Source organism: Osmerus eperlanus, chromosome 2 (genome assembly GCF_963692335.1).
Source record: "Osmerus eperlanus chromosome 2, fOsmEpe2.1, whole genome shotgun sequence".
Lineage (NCBI taxonomy): Eukaryota > Metazoa > Chordata > Actinopteri > Osmeriformes > Osmeridae > Osmerus > Osmerus eperlanus.
In genome coordinates this window covers 12124343-12146076 of record NC_085019.1, presented here as the reverse complement: position 1 = coordinate 12146076, position 21734 = coordinate 12124343, and the positions used below count along the sequence as shown (strand labels likewise).

At 40.8% G+C, this 21734-nt stretch overlaps 1 protein-coding gene across 2 annotated transcripts in view; it reads left to right on the top strand.

The window, feature by feature from the left end:
• The window catches only part of ift70 (intraflagellar transport 70), a 71936-nt gene that overhangs the window by 16416 nt on the left and 33786 nt on the right, over positions 1-21734 (top strand). For both annotated transcript variants that reach the window (XM_062452596.1, XM_062452606.1), the window contains exons 3-7: positions 11737-11946; positions 12115-12171; positions 14341-14476; positions 14705-14809; positions 15056-15184. In XM_062452596.1, coding sequence (XP_062308580.1) covers positions 11737-11946; positions 12115-12171; positions 14341-14476; positions 14705-14809; positions 15056-15184 — 637 coding nt within the window. The remainder of the gene's footprint in view (positions 1-11736; positions 11947-12114; positions 12172-14340; positions 14477-14704; positions 14810-15055; positions 15185-21734) is intronic.

Genomic DNA, 21734 nt, shown 5'->3' with positions numbered 1-21734 from the left:
TCTGTAACTGTGGTCGCTTATTTGCACCATAGTCTGGGGGTTGGTACAGTAAGAAATTGGATGATATTATACAGTGTCAAGGAACCATCAAAGAATATAGTACAACATGGTTAATCTATTCATAAAGTGAATGTTTACTAAGCAAACTATGAGTTAGAGACCATTGTAACATTCAGTCCATCATGTGATTATCATTACAGCTTACTGTCTGTTTATGTGTGTGTGTCTATGGCCCTTGCAGTCTGGCATTGCTACTGATGTTGATGTGAGCTGAAAAGGAAGGGATGGGAGACCACTGGATGAGAGATTTCTGGATGAGGGAAAATGTGATGGAGTGGGCTGTCTTATATTTAAACCACAGTATTTTTGTCATTACTATGCTTTTAATTGTGGTCGTTATTGAGTTTGCTCCTGTTGACTTTAGAAAACCACCTCTTTCTCCTCTCACTATCAGCTGGGAAGCCGTAGCCTACATCACGACTCCCTATTTGGAGCATGCAATACATCCCCATGCATCACACCCAACCATTATGAAATCCAAGATGCTAGGTGCAAGACCAAGACAGCGCGGTGTAGACAAAAGCGTTACTTTTATTGTGTCACCCTTTACACTCTTTTCATAGCAGAGACTAAAATAACGTGTACATATTTGAATAGTCATGTTGACTATCATGTAGTTGTACTGTAGCCTTTCACAACCAAGTCCTTGAGGTTTAATCATTGTGCACTACACATGCATAAAATGATACTATATAGTAGGGAAAGATTAAATAAAGATGCAGAACAAACTACTTGTTAGGTTCCTCCGGTAGGAGGGAACCTATTGTTATTATTGGTATTCTTATTATTATTGTTCTTCTCCTTGCGCCCCAATATCTCAAAAAGTCCCTGGTCATAAATTTTCTAATTTGGCACATTGATACTACATCCAAGTGGGTACCCCCACACCAAATATGGGCCACATCGGACCATAGGGGGCGCCACAGGCCACGCCCAAATGTCCGGTTTTCAAAGTGATGGCATTTCCACCCCATTGCTCCAATTTCACCTATCATTGAAATGGTGCGGCCTAGTTTATAAGCATGGTTATACTACTATACTCTGCAGTTAGACCGACACAGGTGAATCTCAGTAAATTAGAATATCGTGGAAAAAGGTGAAATTCATATATTATACAGAGGCATTACACACAGAGTGAAACATTTGAAGTGTTTATTTCTTTTAATTTGGATGATTATGGCTTACAGCTAATGAAAACCCAAATTTCAGTATCCTAGAACATTTGACTGAAAAAGTTAAATATTGTAGACTCATGATGTCCTACTCTAATCAGCTGATTATCTCCTGTAACGGTTTCCTAAGCCTTTAAATGGTCTCTAAATCTGGTTCAGTAGGCTACACAGTCATGGGGAAGACTGCTGTCCTGAAGACAATCATTGACACCCTCCACAAGGAGGGTAAGCCACTAAAAGTCATTGCTAAAGACGCTGGCTGTTCCCAAAGTGCTGTATCCAAGCATATTAATAGAAAGTTGAGTGGAAGGGAAAATTGTGGTAGAAAAAGGTGCACAAGCAACAGGGATAACTGCAGCCTTGAGAGGATTGTGAAGCAACGGTCATTCAAGAATTTGGGGGAAATTCACAAGGAGTGGACTGAGGCTGGAGTCAGTGCATCAAAAGCCACCACGCACAGATGTATCCAGGACATGGGCTACAACTGTCGCATTCCTCGTGTCAAGCCACTCCTGAACCAGAGACAACGTCAGAAGCGTCTTACCCAGGCGAAGGAGAAAAGGGAAAGGACTTGCTCAGTGGTCCAAGATCCTCTTTTCAGATTAAAGTAAATGTTGCATTTCACTTGGAAATAAAAGTCCCAGAGTCTGGAGGAAAAGTGGAGAGGCACAGAATCCAAGTTGCTTGAAGTCCAGTTTGAAGTTTCCAAGTGATGATTTGCAGAGCCATGTAATCTGCTGGTAGGTCCACAGTTTTATCAAGTCCAAAGTCAATGCAGCCGTCTACCAGGACATTTTAGAGCACTTCATGCTTCCTTCCATTGACAAGCTTTATGGAGATGCTGATTTCATTTTCCAGCACGACTTGGCACCTGCCCACACTGCCAGAAGTAACAGAACCTGGTTTAATGACCATGGTATCACTTGATTGGTCAGCAAACTTGCCTGACCTGAACCCATAGACTCTATGAGTATTGTCAAGAGGAAGATGAGAGACACCAGACCCAACAGTGCAGACGAGCTGAAGGCCGCTATCAAAGCAACCTGGGCTTCCATAACACATCAGCAGTGCCACAGGCTGATCGCCTCCATGCCATATTGATGCAATTATTCATGCAAAAGGAACCCAGACCAAGTATTGAATGCCTATATGAACATACTTTCCAGTCGGCTGACATTTCTGTATTAAAAATCCTTAGGTTTATTGGTCTTGTGTAATATTCTAATTTTCTGAGATACTGAATTTTGGGATTTCATTAGATGAAAGTCAGAATCATCAAAATTAAAATGAACGCTTGAAGTATTTCACTGTGTGTGTAATGCATCTGTATAATATATGAGTTTCAACTTTTGAATTTACTAATCAAAATAAACAAACTTTTCCACAATATTCTAATTTACTGAGGTACACCGATACTCATAGTTCAAGCAGTGCATTTGTAAGGGAGCGTGCTGCACATGTCATTATCAACAGGATTTGGAAAATCAACCGATGCAATAGGAGCTGTATTCCAATTTAAGAATGTCTTCAAGAATCTCTTTAAGAATCTCTTCATACCCTTCATGTGTTGTCATTAAATGTAACTTGGAAACAAGTAGTTTGTTCTGCATCTTTATTTAATCTTTCCCTACTATATAGTATCATTTTATGCATGTGTAGTGCACAATGATTAAACCTCAAGGACTTGGTTGTGAAAGGCTACAGTACAACTACATGATAGTCAACATGACTATTCAAATATGTACACATGTTATTTTAGTCTCTGCTATGAAAAGAGTGTAAAGGGTGACACAATAAAGGTAACGCTTTTGTCTACACCGCGCTGTCTTGGTCTTGCACCTAGCATCATGGATTTCATAATGGTTGGGTGTGATGCATGGGGATGTATTGCATGCTCCAAATAGGGAGTCGTGATGTAGGCTACGGCTTCCCAGCTGATAGTGAGAGGAGAAAGAGGTGGTTTGCTAAAGTCAACAGGAGCAAACTCAATAACGACCACAATTAAAAGCATAGTAATGACAAAAATACTGTGGTTTAAATATAAGACAGCCCACTCCATCACATTTTCCCTCAGCCAGAAATCTCTCATCCAGTGGTCTCCCATCCAGCGCTCCTTCAACTAGTGGTCTCCCATCCAGCGCTCCTTCGTCCAGTGGTCTGACATCCACCTCCAAGGCACTGGGCTTCCTTTTCAGCTCACATCAACATCAGTAGCAATGCCAGACTGCAAGGGCCATAGACACACACACATAAACAGACAGTAAGCTGTAATGATAATCACATGATGGACTGAATGTTACAATGGTCTCTAACTCATAGTTTGCTTAGTAAACATTCACTTTATGAATAGATTAACCATGTTGTACTATATTCTTTGATGGTTCCTTGACACTGTATAATATCATCCAATTTCTTACTGTACCAACCCCCAGACTATGGTGCAAATAAGCGACCACAGTTACGGATTAATAATTAAATACAGCTTTCCTCTCACACAAACTTGTTTGTAGGCATTAGTTTCTCAATAAATATAAATAGTGCACTAAATTAGCTAGCTACACTGATCATTACATAAACAGGTCATCACTCACTTCGTAGCACATTGTTTTTGCTACGTTCTGGCTTCTACATGTCTAGCTAGCATCAAAAAATCTCGGCACTTTAAGATACTGAAATGTTAAATGTACTAGATGCCAGAAAATGGGCCAAGAACTTTCACATTCTTACCTTGGCACAACTCCATCATACAGTACAGTACAACTGTTCCTCAACGACGATGCTGCTGTGTTTGAAACTGATGCTAGCTCGCTCTAGTTCTAACTAGCCTACAGTACAGTACAGTACCATGAACGTAAAGGCAATTCACGCAACTCTTTCTCTTTATGACTCTGCAGGCAGCTAAATGGTACAAATTGGTATCCAGAGCCTCAACGCGAAAAAGTTAAACATCTTGACTAGCACTTTTTTTTAGCAAGGTTAGCTAGCCAAAACTCTCATATCTCGCTATCTATTGCGTGTGTGCAGTCTTTTGTTTACTAAGGTAGTCATAGCAACCCCAGGCATGGAAAGTCCATCTTCGTACTCTGATACCGATCAACCAATGGGGTTAAGGTGACACCGTGACATACATTGATTGACAGCTTACCTCATTAGCTTAAGGACAAGGAAATACAGAAATAAATGTACACAGAAATAAATAAATACAGAAATAAATGTACACAGAAATACAAAAATAAATAAATACAGAAATAAATGGCCATGTAAATAAATAAATACGTAATTAAGATGTTTTCATACATTTATTTTTATATATTTACATTTTTTTTATGTATAAATACATTTATTTATACATTTATTTATTTATTTTTAATTTTGGCAGGTTTGGTCCTCCATATGAATTAGCCATTTCTCCCTAAATAAATGTCAAGCTTATTTATGTTTTTGGGGGCATATTTTCAGTTAGCAGATGGTACTGTTTGAATCGCAATTCCATCTTCTACTGCCGGTAACGTCGTAGAATAATCTTCAAAGGGGGTTCTTTATTAATGAATGAATGCAATATGAGTAGGCTAAATGCCTGAAAATATCACGAGAAGGGAAAAACTTAAAAGGATGTTTAAGTCATAGAGATTAGGTCAATTTTGACACCGGTCTGCCAAATTTATTCGTTTTGATTCAGCTATGAGGCTGCCTCTTGCAGGGGAAATAAGACATCTATTTCATTCTACACTTCACTCGTATTTTGAGTTGTAAATGAGCAGCAAAAAAAGATGCTTTTAAATCTATGTAATCTTTATAAATAATAAGTAGGCCCTATGCATTTTTATATAAAATATACAGAAATATCAGTTGTAAAAATGTCATTCAAAAACGGACCCCTGTGCAACCGACGCAAGCAAGCACACCCTACAATTTCCCCAGAAATTGTACCCTGTCTAGCTATTATTGGTGGCCAAGCCGCGAAGCGGCGAAGCCACTTAAGTGTTTCTACCTTTTCTTATTGGTGGCCAAGCCGCGAAGCGGCGAAGCCACTTAAGTGTTTCTACCTTTTCTTATTATTATTATACTTCTCCCATTGGAGTCTATGGCAGCCCCTAGAACCATATGGTAAAAAGTTGTGAAATTTGGCTCACTCATTAAGCACAGTCCCCTCTTTATTTTCACCAAGTTTCATGTCTCCCATTCGAGCACTCTAGCGCCACCAACGGGTCAAAGTTGGACTTGTGTTTACACACGTAACTTTTGAACCGTATAACCGATTTTCAAAAATGAGGTACCGTTGGATTCCCTGGATCAAGACGAGTTCAACACACCCTATGACGTCAATTTCCGGTTATATAGATTTTCCGCCATTTTGAATTTTAAGGAAAAACGTTTTTTCGCTTCTCCTCCTTCAGTTTTTGTCAAATCTTGCCCAGAATTGGCACACATCATCGTCACAGCAACCCTTACAAAACAATGTAAAGGATTTTTGATTTTCAAAACCGTTTGTCCGGTACAGCCAATCAAAATCGGCAGCAAAGACACCAAACAGGAAGTTGGGTCATATCTCAGCAAATCTTTGAGATGTCAACACCAAACTTGGTATGATGACTCGGAACCCTCTTCTGAGGATGTCCACACAATTTGGTGTCATGTGATCATTGGGCGTGGCCGCAGGAAGCAAAAATGTGTTTTGGCCAATAACTATTGATTTGTTTGCCTTTATTAAGTGATTCCTTTGTCTCATGATATCTTGGGACATCCCGTGTGTGACTCATAATAATTTGTGATAATAGCCGAATTGATGTGGTTGCCATTTTGAATTAATTGAAAAAAGTTTTTTTCTCTACTCCTCCTACACATGTTGTCCAATCTTCACCAAATTCAGCAGAGATTATATTCAGACCAAGCCTCACAAAAGCTATCACATGTTATTTTGATTTTCAAAACCGTTTGCCCGGTACAGGCAATCAAAATGTGCCGTTAAGCCAGCAAACAGGAAGTTGGGTTGTATCTTAGCAAATCTTTGATGGATTCACACCAAACTTGCTGTGTGTACTCGATACCCTCTTCTGAGGATGTCTAAAGCTATATTCATTGTGTGTGCTTTTCCTTTGGCAAGGGCACAACCATTGTTCTCTCACATATACTCTACCGTTCAAAAGTTTGGGGTCACCCAGACAATTTTGTGTTTTCCATGAAAACTCACACTTTTATTTATCAAATAACTTTCAAAATGAATAGAAAAAATAGTCAAGACATTTCCAAGGTTAATTATTATTATTAGAAATAATTATTTTTATTTGAAATATACATTTTGTTCTTCAAACTTTGCTTTCGTCAAATAATGCTCCATTTGCAGCAATTACAACATTGCAGACCTTTGGCATTCTAATTGGGTGTGCTTTGCCTTCGGCAAGGGCACAACCTTTGTTCTCTCACATATATATTATTAATATTATTTCTTTTTGCACCCCTAAATCTTCGTCAATATTTGGCCTACATAGACAACCTAGGTGTCAAAAGTTTAGTCTTGGTAGCGATTGAGTTGCTTGTATTTTTATTTACGTTCCGTTGCATGGTTTAGGATCAAGTTAATTTTTGGTGGCGAAATGTGAAGCTAACGGTGGCTAATTTGCTAGCCACAGCCACTGACGTTACTAACGTCACTATGTCACGAGAACACGCGTGACTACCTGTAGCAGAACATTCGTTTCGCATCTGTTAACTTGGGGGATAGCTAGGCTAACTATAGTTTTACTGCAAGGCAGCTGCAGAAACGCCACAAGCAAAGAGGCCAGGGTGATAACTATTTACTCATTTTACTTTGTGATGTGAAACACAATTGTGAAATGTAATGTACAATACTAGCTGATATTATTAAGGAAGTAGGCCCACATCTACTTTCGGAAACAGTAGTCTACTATTTCACTGAAGCATTAGCATCATGACATTAGCCTCTTTTGCCCGGGCAACGCATACTACAGTGGTCTAGAATCAGAGAATCAGAATCAGGTTTATCCGCCATGTATGTTATACAAACACGGAATTTACTGTGGCAGGGAGGTGCAAAACACTAAACATATACAGATCTTAAATTAAGTAAAAGTACAAAAGTTTAACTATTTCTAATAACTAAACAATCTAAGAATACAACAATGATGAGTCTATGATGCATCTGTTTTCAATCCTCACAACATTTCAACATTCCTCACAAATACATTTTCGTTGTAGGATTTATTATGACATTACATTACAAGTAAACGATTTGTTGGTGAAATTATCATTATCTGTGGTTTCAAACCAGTGTTGCTCACTGCAACGCTGTAGCCTACGCGAGACACGACAAAAACATCTACACAGCTGTTTAGGAAGTCAAACGGCGACAGAACATGTTCGGCACTCCCCTTACTTAAATCAATAGTCTATCTAACTACGAACGTGAACTATATTGCCACAGCCTAAACTTTGTCAATCTGTTCATGAAAATAATTAATTTCAGCCTAAACCGTACAACGGAACGTTCAATCGAATTCAACCAATGCAATCGCTACCAAGACGAACACAGCAGTAGTCTAGTACTGTACTGTATTAGTACAATTTACCGGGGCAGCTTCACACAGGGCTATATCGCATTTTGCGTTGTTACTGACAATGATCGCTACCAGTGAGATTTTTATGAATGAGCGATTTTCCACTAAATAAATGTCAAGCTTATTTACGTTTTTGGGGGCATATTTTCAGTTAGCAGATGGTACTGTTTGAATCGCGATTCCATCTTCTACTGCCGGTAACGTCGTAGAATAATCTTCAAAGGGGGTTCTTTATTAATTAATGAATTAATGCAATATGAGTAGGCTAAATGCCTGAAAATATCACGAGAAGGAAAAACTTAAAAGGATGTTTGTCATAGAGATTAGGTCAATTTTTACAACAGTCTGCCAAATTTATTCGTTTTTATACAACTATGAGGCTGCCTCTTGCAGGGGAAATGAGAAGACATCTATTTCATTCTACACTTCACTCGTACTTTGAATTGTAAATGAGCAGCAAAAAATATATGCTTTTAAATCTATGTGATCTTTATAAATAAAAAGTATGCAATTTTATATAAAATATACAGAAATATTAGTTGTAAAAATGTCATTAAAAAACGGACCCCTGTGCAACCGACGCAAGCAGCACACCCTACAATTTCCCCAGAAATTGTACCCTCTCTAGTTATTATTATTATTACACATCTGTCATGGGAGTCTATGGCAGCCCCAACCACATGGTCACATGGTCAGAAGTCTATGGCACACTCTTTGGGACCAGTCCCCTCATCAATTTCACCAAGTTTCATGTTTCCCATTACAACCATCTAGCGCCACCAATGGGGTATCATTGGATTCCCTGGATCAAGATGAGTTCAACGCACTCTATGACATCATACCCAGTTATATAGATTCTCCGCCATTTTGAATGTAAAGGAAAAGCGTTTTTTCGCTACTCCTCCTACAATTCTTGTCGAATCTTATTCTATTGAAAAAATTGCCTCTTTACTGCATTGACACCAAATTTGATATAAGGACTAGGGACCCTGTTTTAAAGAGGTCCAATAGGTCATGCCATTTCACCTCTAGGTGGTGCTGCAATAAGCAAAAATTTGGCACCAATTATGTTCAGATCAAGCCTCACAAACGTTTTCACATGGTTTTTGATTTTCAAAACTGTTTTTCCGGTAAAGCTGATCAAAGTTGGCGATGAAGCCGCCAAAACAGGAAGTGAGTCATATCTCAGGAAATATTTGCTGAATTGACATCAAACTTGGTACAGGTGCTCGGGACCCTGTTCCAAAGAGGTTCACAAAAGGTTGTGTCATCTAACCGCTAAGGGGCGATTCCCTGACGCATGTTAACTTGTGATACCAGATGAATTGATGCGGCTGCAATTTTACGTAATAAAAATAAAATAAAAAATTGGCATAGATTATCTTCAGACCACAATCACCTTGGCATGTCAAAATAGGACTGAATTACAGCTGTTTAAACTTGGGCCAAATGTGACAACCGCTTGCCAGTTGAAAAACTGCTTATATTTTTACGCAGTAATTGAACACAGTAATTTCCAGCACTGAGAATAGCTCACTAGGATAAATTGGTGTTCTCGAAAGGGTAAGAGGTTCGAATCCAGCCAATGAGCCTGCCATGTCACTGGTTACTAGACTGTAAGCCACTGCAAAGGTAGCCAGGTACAACGCAGTCGCTAGCTACCTGTAGTCTAGCTGTATATAGTCATGGCAATCTTCACACAAACTATCAAAATTATTTTAGATTTTCGAAACGGTTTGATCGGTACAGCCAATCAAAATCTGCGGCAAAGCCGGCAAACAGGAAGTTGGGTCGTATCAGCAAATCTTTGATGGATTCAAAGCTGCATTTACTCAGAACCCTATTCTGAGGATGTCTAAAATGTTTTTCGTTCATTTTACCTGCTTTACCTGCTTGGCCACCTCATTGCTGCTTGCATATTTGTTTATGGTATTTCAGAGTGATGTCATCTTGAACCCTTCTTATGTTTGAAAAACCATCAGTCAAAGTTTGATTTATTGACACAAAGATATTGAGGCAATGTGTACAATTACATAAATACACCCCTTTCAGCCGTTTTGTATTGCATTTCCATTTCACCCTATATAAAGACATGTACTTAACACATCTATAACAAATTTCAAGTCGATTGGATCTATGGTTCATGAGGAGAAAGGTTTTGGACGTTGTACCAAATTTGGACAGTACAGCAAAATCTATCATGGCGGACCTTATGGGTCCATGGCTTTTTTTTTCCCCATAAGAAATAAGGCATACCAATTTTCAGGCATTTTGGAGTAATGGGGCGCAGGGGAAATCACTTAGGTTTTGCTGTCCTGTCAAAATGTGGTACAACCTTCGAAACCATTCTCCTCATGAACTATATATCCAATCGACTTGGAATTTGTTACAGATGTGTAGAATGTCTTTATATAGGGTAAAATGGAATAAGAAATGCAATACAAAATGGCTGAAAGGGGTGTATTTATGTACATTTCCACATGGCCTCAATATCTTTGTGTCAATAAATCAAATATAATTTTGACTGATGGTTTTTCAAACCTGATAGGCTTCAAGATAACATCACTCTGAAGTACCATAAACAATTTCACCTTGGTATGTCAAAATATGATTGAATTAGAGCTGTTTAAACTTTGACCGAATCTAACAATGCTTACCACAGGAGAAACAGCTTACTTTTTGATATAGTAACTGACCATGACAATTCCCAATACTGAGAATAGCTCAATGGGCTGAGACAGTGTACTATAAAGTGCAAGGTCATAGGTTCAAATTCAGCCAGTCTTTGACCCTGTCATAATTTTGATTATCTGTTTAGTTAAACAGGATGACATCATTCTGAAGTACCATAGCAATTTCATCTTGATATGTCAAAAGATCAATGAATTACAGCTGCTGAAACTTTGTCCCAAAGCTGACCAAAGCTATTACCCTGGCTATTCTATTCATATAAACTCAACAGTTGATGTGTAGCAGAGGAAAGAGGCTGACTTGCAACCACATGCTCTTGAGTTTGAATCTCCATTCAGCCTGTTGTTGTTGTTTTGCTCTCTTGTTGTCCAACTCTTGACCTTCTACAATGTACATTTGAATAATATTTTGCCATTTTGCGGAGGAACCCGCATTGCTGCTTGCAGCTATATATATATAAAAAATCTGCTTTAAAATAACAGGAATAAACTCTATAAACAACATTTCATGTATGTGTGCCAACTATTTGCAAAACTGGCTACAGCAGGACAGGCAAATGTAGATTATCAAGCCCTTTCTCCCTGTGCTCAGTCAGCTCCAGGTAAATCGGCAATTCGCTAATGTTCCCCTTTGTGCTTGTGCCCTGTTCGTACCCGCGAGCACAGTTCCCAGAAACTTTTCTTGGCGTAAGCAAGTAAATGGGGTACTAGTTTACCCATGTTGGATTGAGCAAAAATGATTCTATGAAAAAGCTAGTGGTATGAGCCAGGTTCGAGAATAGATTTTTCTTTTTTGGGGGGCGGGACAACATAGTTTTGGATATGTTGACTAGAGTTAGTACAATAAAATCGACCGGACGAGCCGGGTACTTAATCGGAAAGGCAGTACCACCAACATCCACTTCAAGCCGAGGTGCGAGGGGTGGGGACTTGGTATCAATTGGCTCCCCTTTGCCAAGTCTGTGATGGGAATTGGCCAACGAAAACACTTGTAGGTGTGTCTCGCGAATTGCCAAGCCTTAATTGGTAGAGCAGAGCTCTATATTTGCATTACGATTACAATCTGCCAAAATATATTCTGACGGTGTTGGTGCAACATGTTTTAATTTCTCCACAGGTCGCACATGTTGCAGTCTAGAGACCTGTGGAGGCATTCTTTAAACTCTTAAACAACTTAACTGCAAGTATATAGACACTCTTGAGTGAGTGTAGTTGCATAAACCACGTGTGTTTTCCCAGTCCAGGGCAGCCTTGTCTCTGCTGGGTTACTGCTACTATCACATGCAGGAGTTCACCAATGCGGCGGAGTGCTACGAGCAGCTGACCCAACTTCACCCCGAGGTGGAGGAATACAAACTGTACTACGCCCAGTCACTGTATGGGGCCTGTGCATACCCAGAGGCAATGAAGGCCACCTTCCTCCTGGACAACCCCAGCAGCCATACTAAGGTAATGTAGGTCTTAAAACACACCTGTACATTAAGAGTAATTATTGTTATTTATATAACGACTGCCGTTTTGTTACTGATGTAATGATGGAGTAAGTTATCTTTTTTTATTTCTCTTGGTTTTTTTCTTGTTTTTTTCCGACCCAAATTGTATTAATTTGGCACCCAGATGATTAAACTGCAAGCAGCTATCAAATATGGTGAGGAGGAGTACTCTGGAGCAAAGGTGAAACGTTTCAAGTTACTAATGATCTACTTGCATTACTTAATCTTTACATGATAGATTATTGTATATTACTCTTTCCCTCCCCTCTTCATTCTGTATGTATCCTTTTATTTTGGAGACATTGTTTTCTCCTCTCCTCTTCTTTTCTCTCTTTCCATATTTTCCCTCTCCTTTTGTAACTGTTACTACAACATACAACGTTTTGTAGGCTCTGTTTAGCCTATATCAAAGTAGAAAGCTCTGTCATGTCCTGTCCTTGTAATTTTTCCCTAGCTGTCTGTCAGACTTGAGTACCTCGCTTCACGCTCCTCTCTCGGAGGGCTAGGTCAGGGATCACCTCAGCCTGAGATTGAATCTCCTGTAACATGGAATGTTACAAGCTAATTACAATAAGTACCTACTCACCAGGAACTCGGATGGAAAAATACGTGTTTCCATGCATTTTGCAGCGGCGCCCCACCGCTACAAAATCATTGCCACCGCTGCTTCTGAATTTTATGAAATATCACAAACTGTTCGCTCCACGGAACTCAAACATTGTCTTCGTCGACAAATTGTCTTCTGCTGCTCTCTCCGCTTGGAGGATGAGCAACTGAACAGTGACAGGAAGTCAATCACTCACAAAGTCATGACAACCTAATAAACAACAGCGAGAGTACAGCAGAGCACTTCGTACTCTCAGCTCTGCCTGGCAGTGGCAAACAGGGCAGAGTATAGAACCTCCAGATAGTGCAAGTGAAAATTTACATTAAACTAGATAGCTAACGTGAAGTTAGCTATATTTTATAGTTTGTGATGTTGATGGCCAACTAATTATATTTCATTAATCGTGAATAGAGCTAGTATAGTAACTTTAGCTAGAGGTATCACTAGACTGAAGGTTACTCAAGCTAGCTATACTATAGCGAACTCAGTGAAAATACTGGTAACGTAACTTCAGTAAAGAAAATAAATAAATAACATTTATTTAAGCTATATATGTGTTAAAATATTTTTGATTGTATTTTTAGATAAGTTTGTAAAATAAAATCTCCCAGAAGGGAAATATGCCTGATTGGAAGAAAGCACTAGTTCAATCAGGAGAGACCTGGGATGAGTAAAGTGATGTTTATTACAGAATGATAAATGTACTACAAGTGTTTGGAGCTTAGACCCCGGGGAATTAATGATAAAAGGGCGCATGCCCAACATCCGAAGAAGAATCCCCCACGGAGTCCAGACACTGGTGGCGCTGGTGACAGCCGACGACCCAGCCAAGGAGTTGAAGAACAGAGACAAGGCACCGGGTGGTGACGGGGAGGTGGAGGGCCGCGCACTTGATAGCATGGACAAACTAAACAGGGAGAGAATCGTATTTAAAGGCACGGGATCATTGTGATAGGCTGACAGCAACGGGGGAGATTTGACAGCGTTGATTGATAGACGGGAGCGCTAAGCGAACTGAAACCCAGATGACAGTCTGACATAGGAAAGAGGGAAAGCGTTCTTAGTGGTGGGAGTTAGTGGGAAACATTATCGAGTATGCCCGAGTGCAGGGATCGGTCTTGCCTAACTGAACTTGCGCTAAGCTTCATTAGTACAGTACGATTCAGATAGCGAGTGGCTCAGAATGTATTTATAGGATAATTTAAAGTTTTGTTGGTGCTCTTAACTTCTAAAAGTTGGGAGCACCAATGCTACCAAGTAAAAAAGATAATTTCAAGCCCTGCTTATGGATATTCACTACCCTTGGTTTCATCGTGTAAGGCCTGTTCTCCTCTGGCCAAAGCCTCTCCAGGGCAAGACTGGTGATGATGGCTGTCATTGCCTGTATCCTCAGCTCTACTCCTCCTTTTTTGTTGTTATTCTGTCTCTCATTGTTCTAACAAACTTACCATTAAAATTATAGACTGATAATTTCTTTGCTAGTTGGCAATCCTACAAAATCAGCAGGGGATCAAATACATTTCCCCCTCACTGTACAGTTCAATGCATCACATTATAGAGCTTTAATGAAAACAGGTGGACTCTCCATTGGCCAGTAAAGTGAGAAAGGGTTGGCCGAAAATAGTAGACAGGACGCACTAATGAAATGATGGATTAAGAAAATGAAAGAGAGAAAAAGAAAGGTCTGCAGAACTTCCAGCGTATTCTTCTGTCTCAGTCTTCCCATCCCCTCGTCTGTTCCAGACGCTGGTGGAACAGCTTCCCCAGGACGACCCGGACTATGATGTTGACATGGGCTGTCTGCTCTACCAGGAGGGCGAGTACAAGGAGGCCTGCAAAAAGTTCATGTCTGCCATGCAGGTGCTCGGCTACCAACCAGGTGACCTCATACACATACACAGACACACACATACACACAGTTGACGGATAGAAACAAAAGCACCATTTGTAATGCACGACAACGCATCCGCGACCGTTTCACATAAAACACAAGTCACTTGGATGATGGTAAAAGTAACTATTATTCCTCTCTTGATCTATTTGTCTCTACCTCTTGCCCTCCTGTCTCTCTGTCTTCCTTTTCATCTCTCCCCACTGTCTGTCCCAGACCTCTCCTACAACATCGGCTTGTGCTACTACAGCATGAAGCAGTATGCTCAGGCTCTCAAGTACATCAGTGAGATCATAGAGCGTGGCATCAGGGAGCACCCGGGTAAAAGCAGCGGCCATCTTTAGTCTTGTTTTAGAGGGATGGATCGTGTTATGCGGGTATCCTCTCCTTTCATCTGTCGATGCATTTGTGTTTTCTGACTCCCTCGTGCGTGTGTGCAAGACCTGTCTGTCTGTGTGTGTGTTTCTGTGGCCCATGCATATGTGTGTGTGTGACCCGTGTACTTGCATGTGACCTGAAAATGTGTGTGTGTGGCTGGTGCACCTGTGTGTGTGTGTACGTCTTCAGAGCTGAGTGTGGGCATGACCACGGAGGGCATCGATGTAAGGAGTGTGGGAAACACCCTGGGACTTCACGAGACCGCCCTGATCGAGGGCTTTAACCTGAAGGCCGCCATCGAGTACCAGTTAAAAAACAGTGAGTGTCTGACCGCCACCAAGATCAAAAGCCACCCTCTACTCCCAAGGACACTCCACCCCCACATATGTTGAAGGATCTCAGACAGGACCTCATTCAGCTCCTCTGTGCCCTCTACGCTAAATTGGATACACAATACACAATCAATCATCAAATGACAATGAAGCAGGCTGCATTATGAGTATATAGAAATACCAAGTGTAGGCCAGAAATATGGAATGAAATGTCAAAGTATGATTTTATTTTTTTACCTGACTACGGTCCTGGCCCGCCCTCGGGCCCGAAACGCTGCCCCCTCCTCCCCCAGTTACTGCGCACTCACTTTTAACAAATATATTTTTTAAACTGCTACACATGTTGTACATCATTGGAAAGCTACGATTCTTGTGCTTGTAGATATGTAAACCATTTCAAGATCGAGTTACAACAACAAGTATAGTCAACGTCTTTGTCCAGTCACCAATTTGTAAACAACGCCAAAGCCAAACGTTTCTACTTACCCTCAAAGGTTCAGTGTCGTCCAGGTATGCAAACAACCCATCAAAACTTGATCTGCGTACATTCCCAAGGGTCCAAAGTATCTAACCATGTCAAGTAGTTCGTCCAAATACAATGTTTTACATTCATAAATAGCCATTATGCTTTGTTTCATTATGCAAGTTAGCCGACGGAAGAAACAACGTGTTCACAACGTGTCTTTTCTCCGGTTAGCAACGGAGTTTCTAATATACTAGTGTAATAATTGGACCAATACGCTGTTCTTATTGGTCCAGAAGACATTCTCAAAAGTTAATAAATACGTTTGTATACCTCCTGAAAGTTCGCAGAGGTCAATAAACGTTTTTACGGACCTAGCAACAAGCGGTTGCCTTCGAGCAATGTAGCAACTGTAGCAGATGTAGCAGATGTACCAACTCTACAGAGTTGGTACATCGGTACATTGTCAAAAAGTTAATTTCTGTGACATCTCAGCCAAACAGTTGTTCTGTTCACCAAATAAAGTATTTGTGTTGTTGAAACTCCACAGAGTTGTTGATATGTTGCCTTGGAGATGTAGTGACGTCACCGGTGCAAGTGCAGCTGATTGCTCTGACAACATGGCGTCTGCTCCAGATTCGACGTGTTTGATTTGGGATCTTCCCACGTATTGTTGTAGTATATAAGAAACCAAATGTTCACTCCTCGACAGGTCAGCAAACGCTTTGTCGCCTCGATTTGTTAAAACGATTTGTTTGTAAACCTCTATCTACGGTCTCAGTTAACAAACGTCTTAACAAATTTCGGTTTACAAAGGCGTTTGCAGACCTGTCGAGGAGTAAACATTTGCAGTATTTACGATATGAAGGCATCAAAATGTCCGTTGAACTCTCCCCTTCCGATTGACACCAAGATTGACCAAATCAGAGCTTCCATTGTCTGGCCAAGGCCTTTAACAGCCAACCAGTGCCTCATCTGAATTGTCGGGCGATCACAACCCACCTTCTCTTTCTTTGTTTAAAGCTCAGCCCAATCAAAACTAATCGTGGAAATGACTGACACGTCCTTTAGCCAATCGAATTCTGAAAACAATTATATGGGGGTTTCCAGGGAAGTGAAAACGGGTATAAGCTAAAGTTTCTTGCGTAAGCAGGTTCATATTGTCTGTGCGTCGTGCGCTCTGAGCAAGTAAGGTCATACAGCGAATTGACGCAGTTGGATATGGCAAAGAAGACGCAGAAATCCAAGTATTCTCTCACAGAAGTTCTGGAAGAAGTTACTGGACGTGAAAGTGATTTATCAGACAATTTATCTGAGGAGGAGATATTACACTGGATAAGTAAGTTTCGTTTTATATTATAAAACTTATTTTACTGTATATTCCGCACAAATAAGCTTTAGTTTGAAATCAAAAAACAAAATGTTGCCGTGTGTTTGTAATCATTTGTAGTTGTTTCTTTGTCACTGAATAAGATACTAATAGAGCTACTTTGGAGTTGTAAAAACAATGTTTTATACCATATCTATTAGTATATCTTATTTAGTGAAACATGGAACAAAGAAACAACAAACACACAGCAACATTTTGTTTTCGTAATTGTTTTTGTAACTTTATATGCATACATATATGTTGTTTCACTGAATCAGATCAGATAGCTCAATTTGTCATGGTATAACATTGTTTTTACATAGCCAAAGCACACTATTTCTTCTAGCACCAGAAAAGCTATATATTTGTATATACAGTTAGGTCCATAAGTATTTGGACATTGACACAATTTTCATCATTTTGGCTCTGTATACCACCACAATGGATTTGAAATGAAACAATCAAGATGTGCTTTAAGTGCAGACTTTCAGCTTTAATTTCAGGGTATTTACATCCAAATCAGGTGAACGGTGTAGGAATTACAATACATTTTATATGTTCCCCCCCTCCCTTTTTAAGGGACCAAAAGTAATTGGACAATTGGCTGCTCAGCTGTTCCATGGCCAGGTGTATGTTATTCCCTCATAAAGGGAGTTCGTTATTTAATTGACAAGGAGCAGATAAAAGGTCTAGAGTTCATTTCAAGTATGGTATTTGTGTTTGGAATCTGTTGCTGTCAACTCTCAATATGAAGTCCAAAGAGCTGTCACCATCAGTGAAGCAAGCCATCGTTAGGCTGAAAAATCAAAACAAACCTATCAGAGAGATAGCAAAAACATTAGGTGTGGCCAAATCAACTGTTTGGTACATTCTTAAAAAGAAAGAACGCACTGGTGAGCTCAGCAACACCAAAAGACCCGGAAGACCACGGAAAACAACTGTGGTGGATGACAGAAGAATTCTTTCCCTGGTGAAGAAAAACCCCTTCACAACAGTTGGCCAGATCAAGAACACTCTCCAGGAGGTAGGCGTATCTGTGTCAAAGTCAACAATTAAGAGAAGACTTCACCAGAGTAAATACAGAGGGTTCACCACAAGATGTAAACCATTGGTGAGTCTCAAAAACAGGAAGAGCAATTAGAGTTTGCTAAAAAACATCTAAAAGAGCCTGTACAGTTCTGGAACAACATCCTATGGACAGATGAGACCAAGATCAACTTGTACCAGGATGATGGGAAGAGAAGAGTATGGAGAAGGGAAGGAACTGCTCATGATCCAAAGCATACCACCTCATCAGTGAAGCATGGTGGAGGTAGTGTTATGGCGTGGGCATGTATGGCTGCCAATGGAACTGGTTCCCTTGTATTTATCGATGATGTGACTGCTGACGAGCAGTAGGATGAATTCTGAAGTGTTTCGGGCAATATTTTCTGCTCAGATTCAGCCAAATGCTTCAGAACTCATAGGACGGCGCTTCACAGTGCAGATGGACAATGACCCGAAGCATACTGCGAAAGCAACCAAAGAGTTTTTTAAGGCAAAGAAGTGGAATGTTCTGCAATGGCCAAGTCAATCACCTGACCTAAATCCAATTGAGCATGCATTTCACTTGCTAAAGACAAAACTGAAGGGAAAATGCCCCAAGAACAAGCAGGAACTGAAGACAGTTGCAGTAGAGGCCTGGCAGAGCATCACCAGGGACGAAACCCAGCGTCTGGTGATGTCTATGGGTTCCAGACTTCAGGCTGTCATTGACTGCAAAGGATTTGCAACCAAGTATTAAAAGTGACAATTAGATTTATGATTATGTTAGTTTGTCCAATTATTTTTGGTCCCTTAAAAATGGGGGGGCCACATATAAAATGTGTTGTAATTCCTACACCGTTCACCTGATTTGGATGTAAATACCCTGAAATTAAAGCTGAAAGTCTGCACTTAAAGCACATCTTGATTGTTTCATTTCAAATCCATTGTGGTGGTATACAGAGCCAAAATGATGAAAATTGTGTCAATGTCCAAATACTTAAATACTACTTATGGACCTAACTGTATAGTATAATAAGTTACAACAGAAGTTTGTGTGTGTGTGTCTCTCTGTTTCAATGTTTGAACTGCATCGGGGGAGGTGTGTGAGTCTCTTTGTTTCAAGGTGTGAAATGAATCTGGGGGAGGTGTGTGTGTCTTTGTTTCAGTGTGTGAACTGCTGATGTTTGAGGCAGTAACCTGTGAAAATGTAGAATACAGAAAAGATGGGAATGTTTTGTAACTGACTGTTTGTTTATTTTGTCATTATGGGAAAACATCTAATGAGAACTACGAGCCAGATACTCCTGCTCAACTCGGCAAGCGGCCCCGTACAGCAGGAGGACAGCAGCAGCTCATCCAGTGATGAGCCTCAAACGCCCCACAGAAGTTCTGCCAGCAGGAGAAGGCCAAGAGGAAGAGGACGGGGGAGGGGCAGCAGAACCAAAGCTGGAGCGTCAACGAGCCCGTCTGGAGAGAGATGGAATGATGTTGACATTCCAGACATAACACCTCCTCAGCCTACATTCAGGCATACAAAGTCACCTGGACCTCAGCTCATCCGAACAGCGACCTACACAGCCTTGCAGCTTTTCCAACTTTTTTGGACCAACTCAGTTTTACAAACTATCCTTCTAAACACCAATGAGTTTGGCTCAACTCACCACTCAACACCCACTCACCCCTGGATTGATCTAACATTGCAGGACATGTTTACCTTCATTTCCATGGTCATCTACATGGGTTTAGTAAAATGCTCTACATTTACTGATTACTGGCGAGGGGGTAAACTACACAGCTTCCCGTTCCCAAAACAGGTAATGACCGGGAAGAAGTTCCTCCGAATCTCCCGATCTCTTCACCTGAGTAGCATGGCGGACGATGCTAATAATGAGCAGAGGAGAGGCACAGCAGCCTTCAACCGTCTTTGCACGATCAACCCAGTTTACCAGGAGAGGCCTGCAAAAGGAACTATCACCCAGGCCAGGATATTGCCATTGACGAGAGGATGGTTGCCTCCAAAGCCCGCATTGGCCTAAAACAATATATGAAAAATAAGCCTGTTCGCTGGAGATACAAACTGTTTGTTTTGGCTGACTCCAAGATACACGTGGGACTTTTTTGTATACGAGGGAAAGCTCCAGGGAAACAGTGGCAAGGGTCTGAGTTATGAGTCAGTGATGGAGCTAATTGACACAGTTGCTGGGGACTGGGTACAAGCTCTTTGTTGACAATTTCTATACGAGTCCCACCCTTTTCCGAGACCTCCTTCAGAAGAGGATCTGGGCATGCGGAACCATCCGTACAAACAGAATTGGATTCCCGAAAACAAAAGTGAACAGTTTGGATACAAAATCTCCCCGCGGCAGTATTCGCTGGATCAGGAACGACTCCCTCCTCTTTGTCCAGTGGCGAGACACAAGGGACGTCTTCCTGTGTTCAACGCTCCACACGGCACATGCACAGGACACGGTGCAGAGGAGGTCAAAGGTGCAGATCAGCGCTGGGTACTGAAAGACATCCCAGTTCCGCCAGTGATAAAGGACTACAACCAGTGCATGGGTGTAGTGGACCTTTCTGATGCACTGATAGGATACTATAAAGTACTCCACAAGACCCAGAGATGGTACAAGACCTTCTTCTATCATTTCCTGGACATTGGGATTGTAAACGCCTTCCTCCTTCACAAAGACATTGCAAAAGGAAAAGGACAGGTACCTCTGACCCAGAAGGCCTTCAGAGAGACCCTTGTTGTTGAGCTGGCAGAATTGGGGTCTCACCTCTCACCCGGTCCCTCATCTTCCATCGTGCCTCAACCCACAGCTAGTCACATGCCAGTGCATATCAGTGGAGACAGCACCGCTGGTCGGCTGAAGTGCAGGCACTGTGGTGTAAAGACACCAGTGAAGTGCTCAACCTGTGATGTGGCTTTGTGCTTTGTCCCCAAACGTGACTGCTACAATGACTGGCATGTTGCCCAAAACATTTTGTGAAATTGTTTGTAAATAATTAGTGTCACAATTCACTGTATGTAAATAGTTTGGTGTGTCTGCTTTTAAATTTTATTTGGAGGCGCATTTCAAGTCACCCAATGTCACCTTACAATAAAAGAATACAGGATGAAAGATAAAAGCATGAAAGATAGAAACAACATTAAAACAGAACATCAACATAAAAACAAGTGAAGTGCACAGGGTCCAGTTATAGAGTATGCCAGTTTGAACAGGTGAGTTTTGAATAGCACTTGTTTTGACTCTTTTATATGCACACAGTTTAGTTTCAAGAAGGTAAAAAGCACTCAGTTAGGTAAAAAGTCAGGTAAAAAGCTTCAGTTACTCTGTTTCAGCAACACTAATGGTTAATCTGAAGTGTCACCTTTCATTAGAGCCCAAACCTATGACTGTAGGTGAAAGAGTTCAAAAGTTGTAGCCTTTTTATGCTAGGTATGTGGCCATGGTTACCCAGGGTCCTTTTGGAGTCTCCAAAGGGCACTTATAGAAAACACCTGGATGTACCCCTAGAAAAACATGTGTATAACATTCATTTTTCATGGTATTATATTCGAGTTTTGAGTTGAATTGGGTAAGGCTTCAAGCTTCAACACCGAATTCATATATTTCAATGAAGAAAAAAAAAAATCAGACCCAAAAATTCAAGACTCGGCAATTCAGGTTGCTCAAA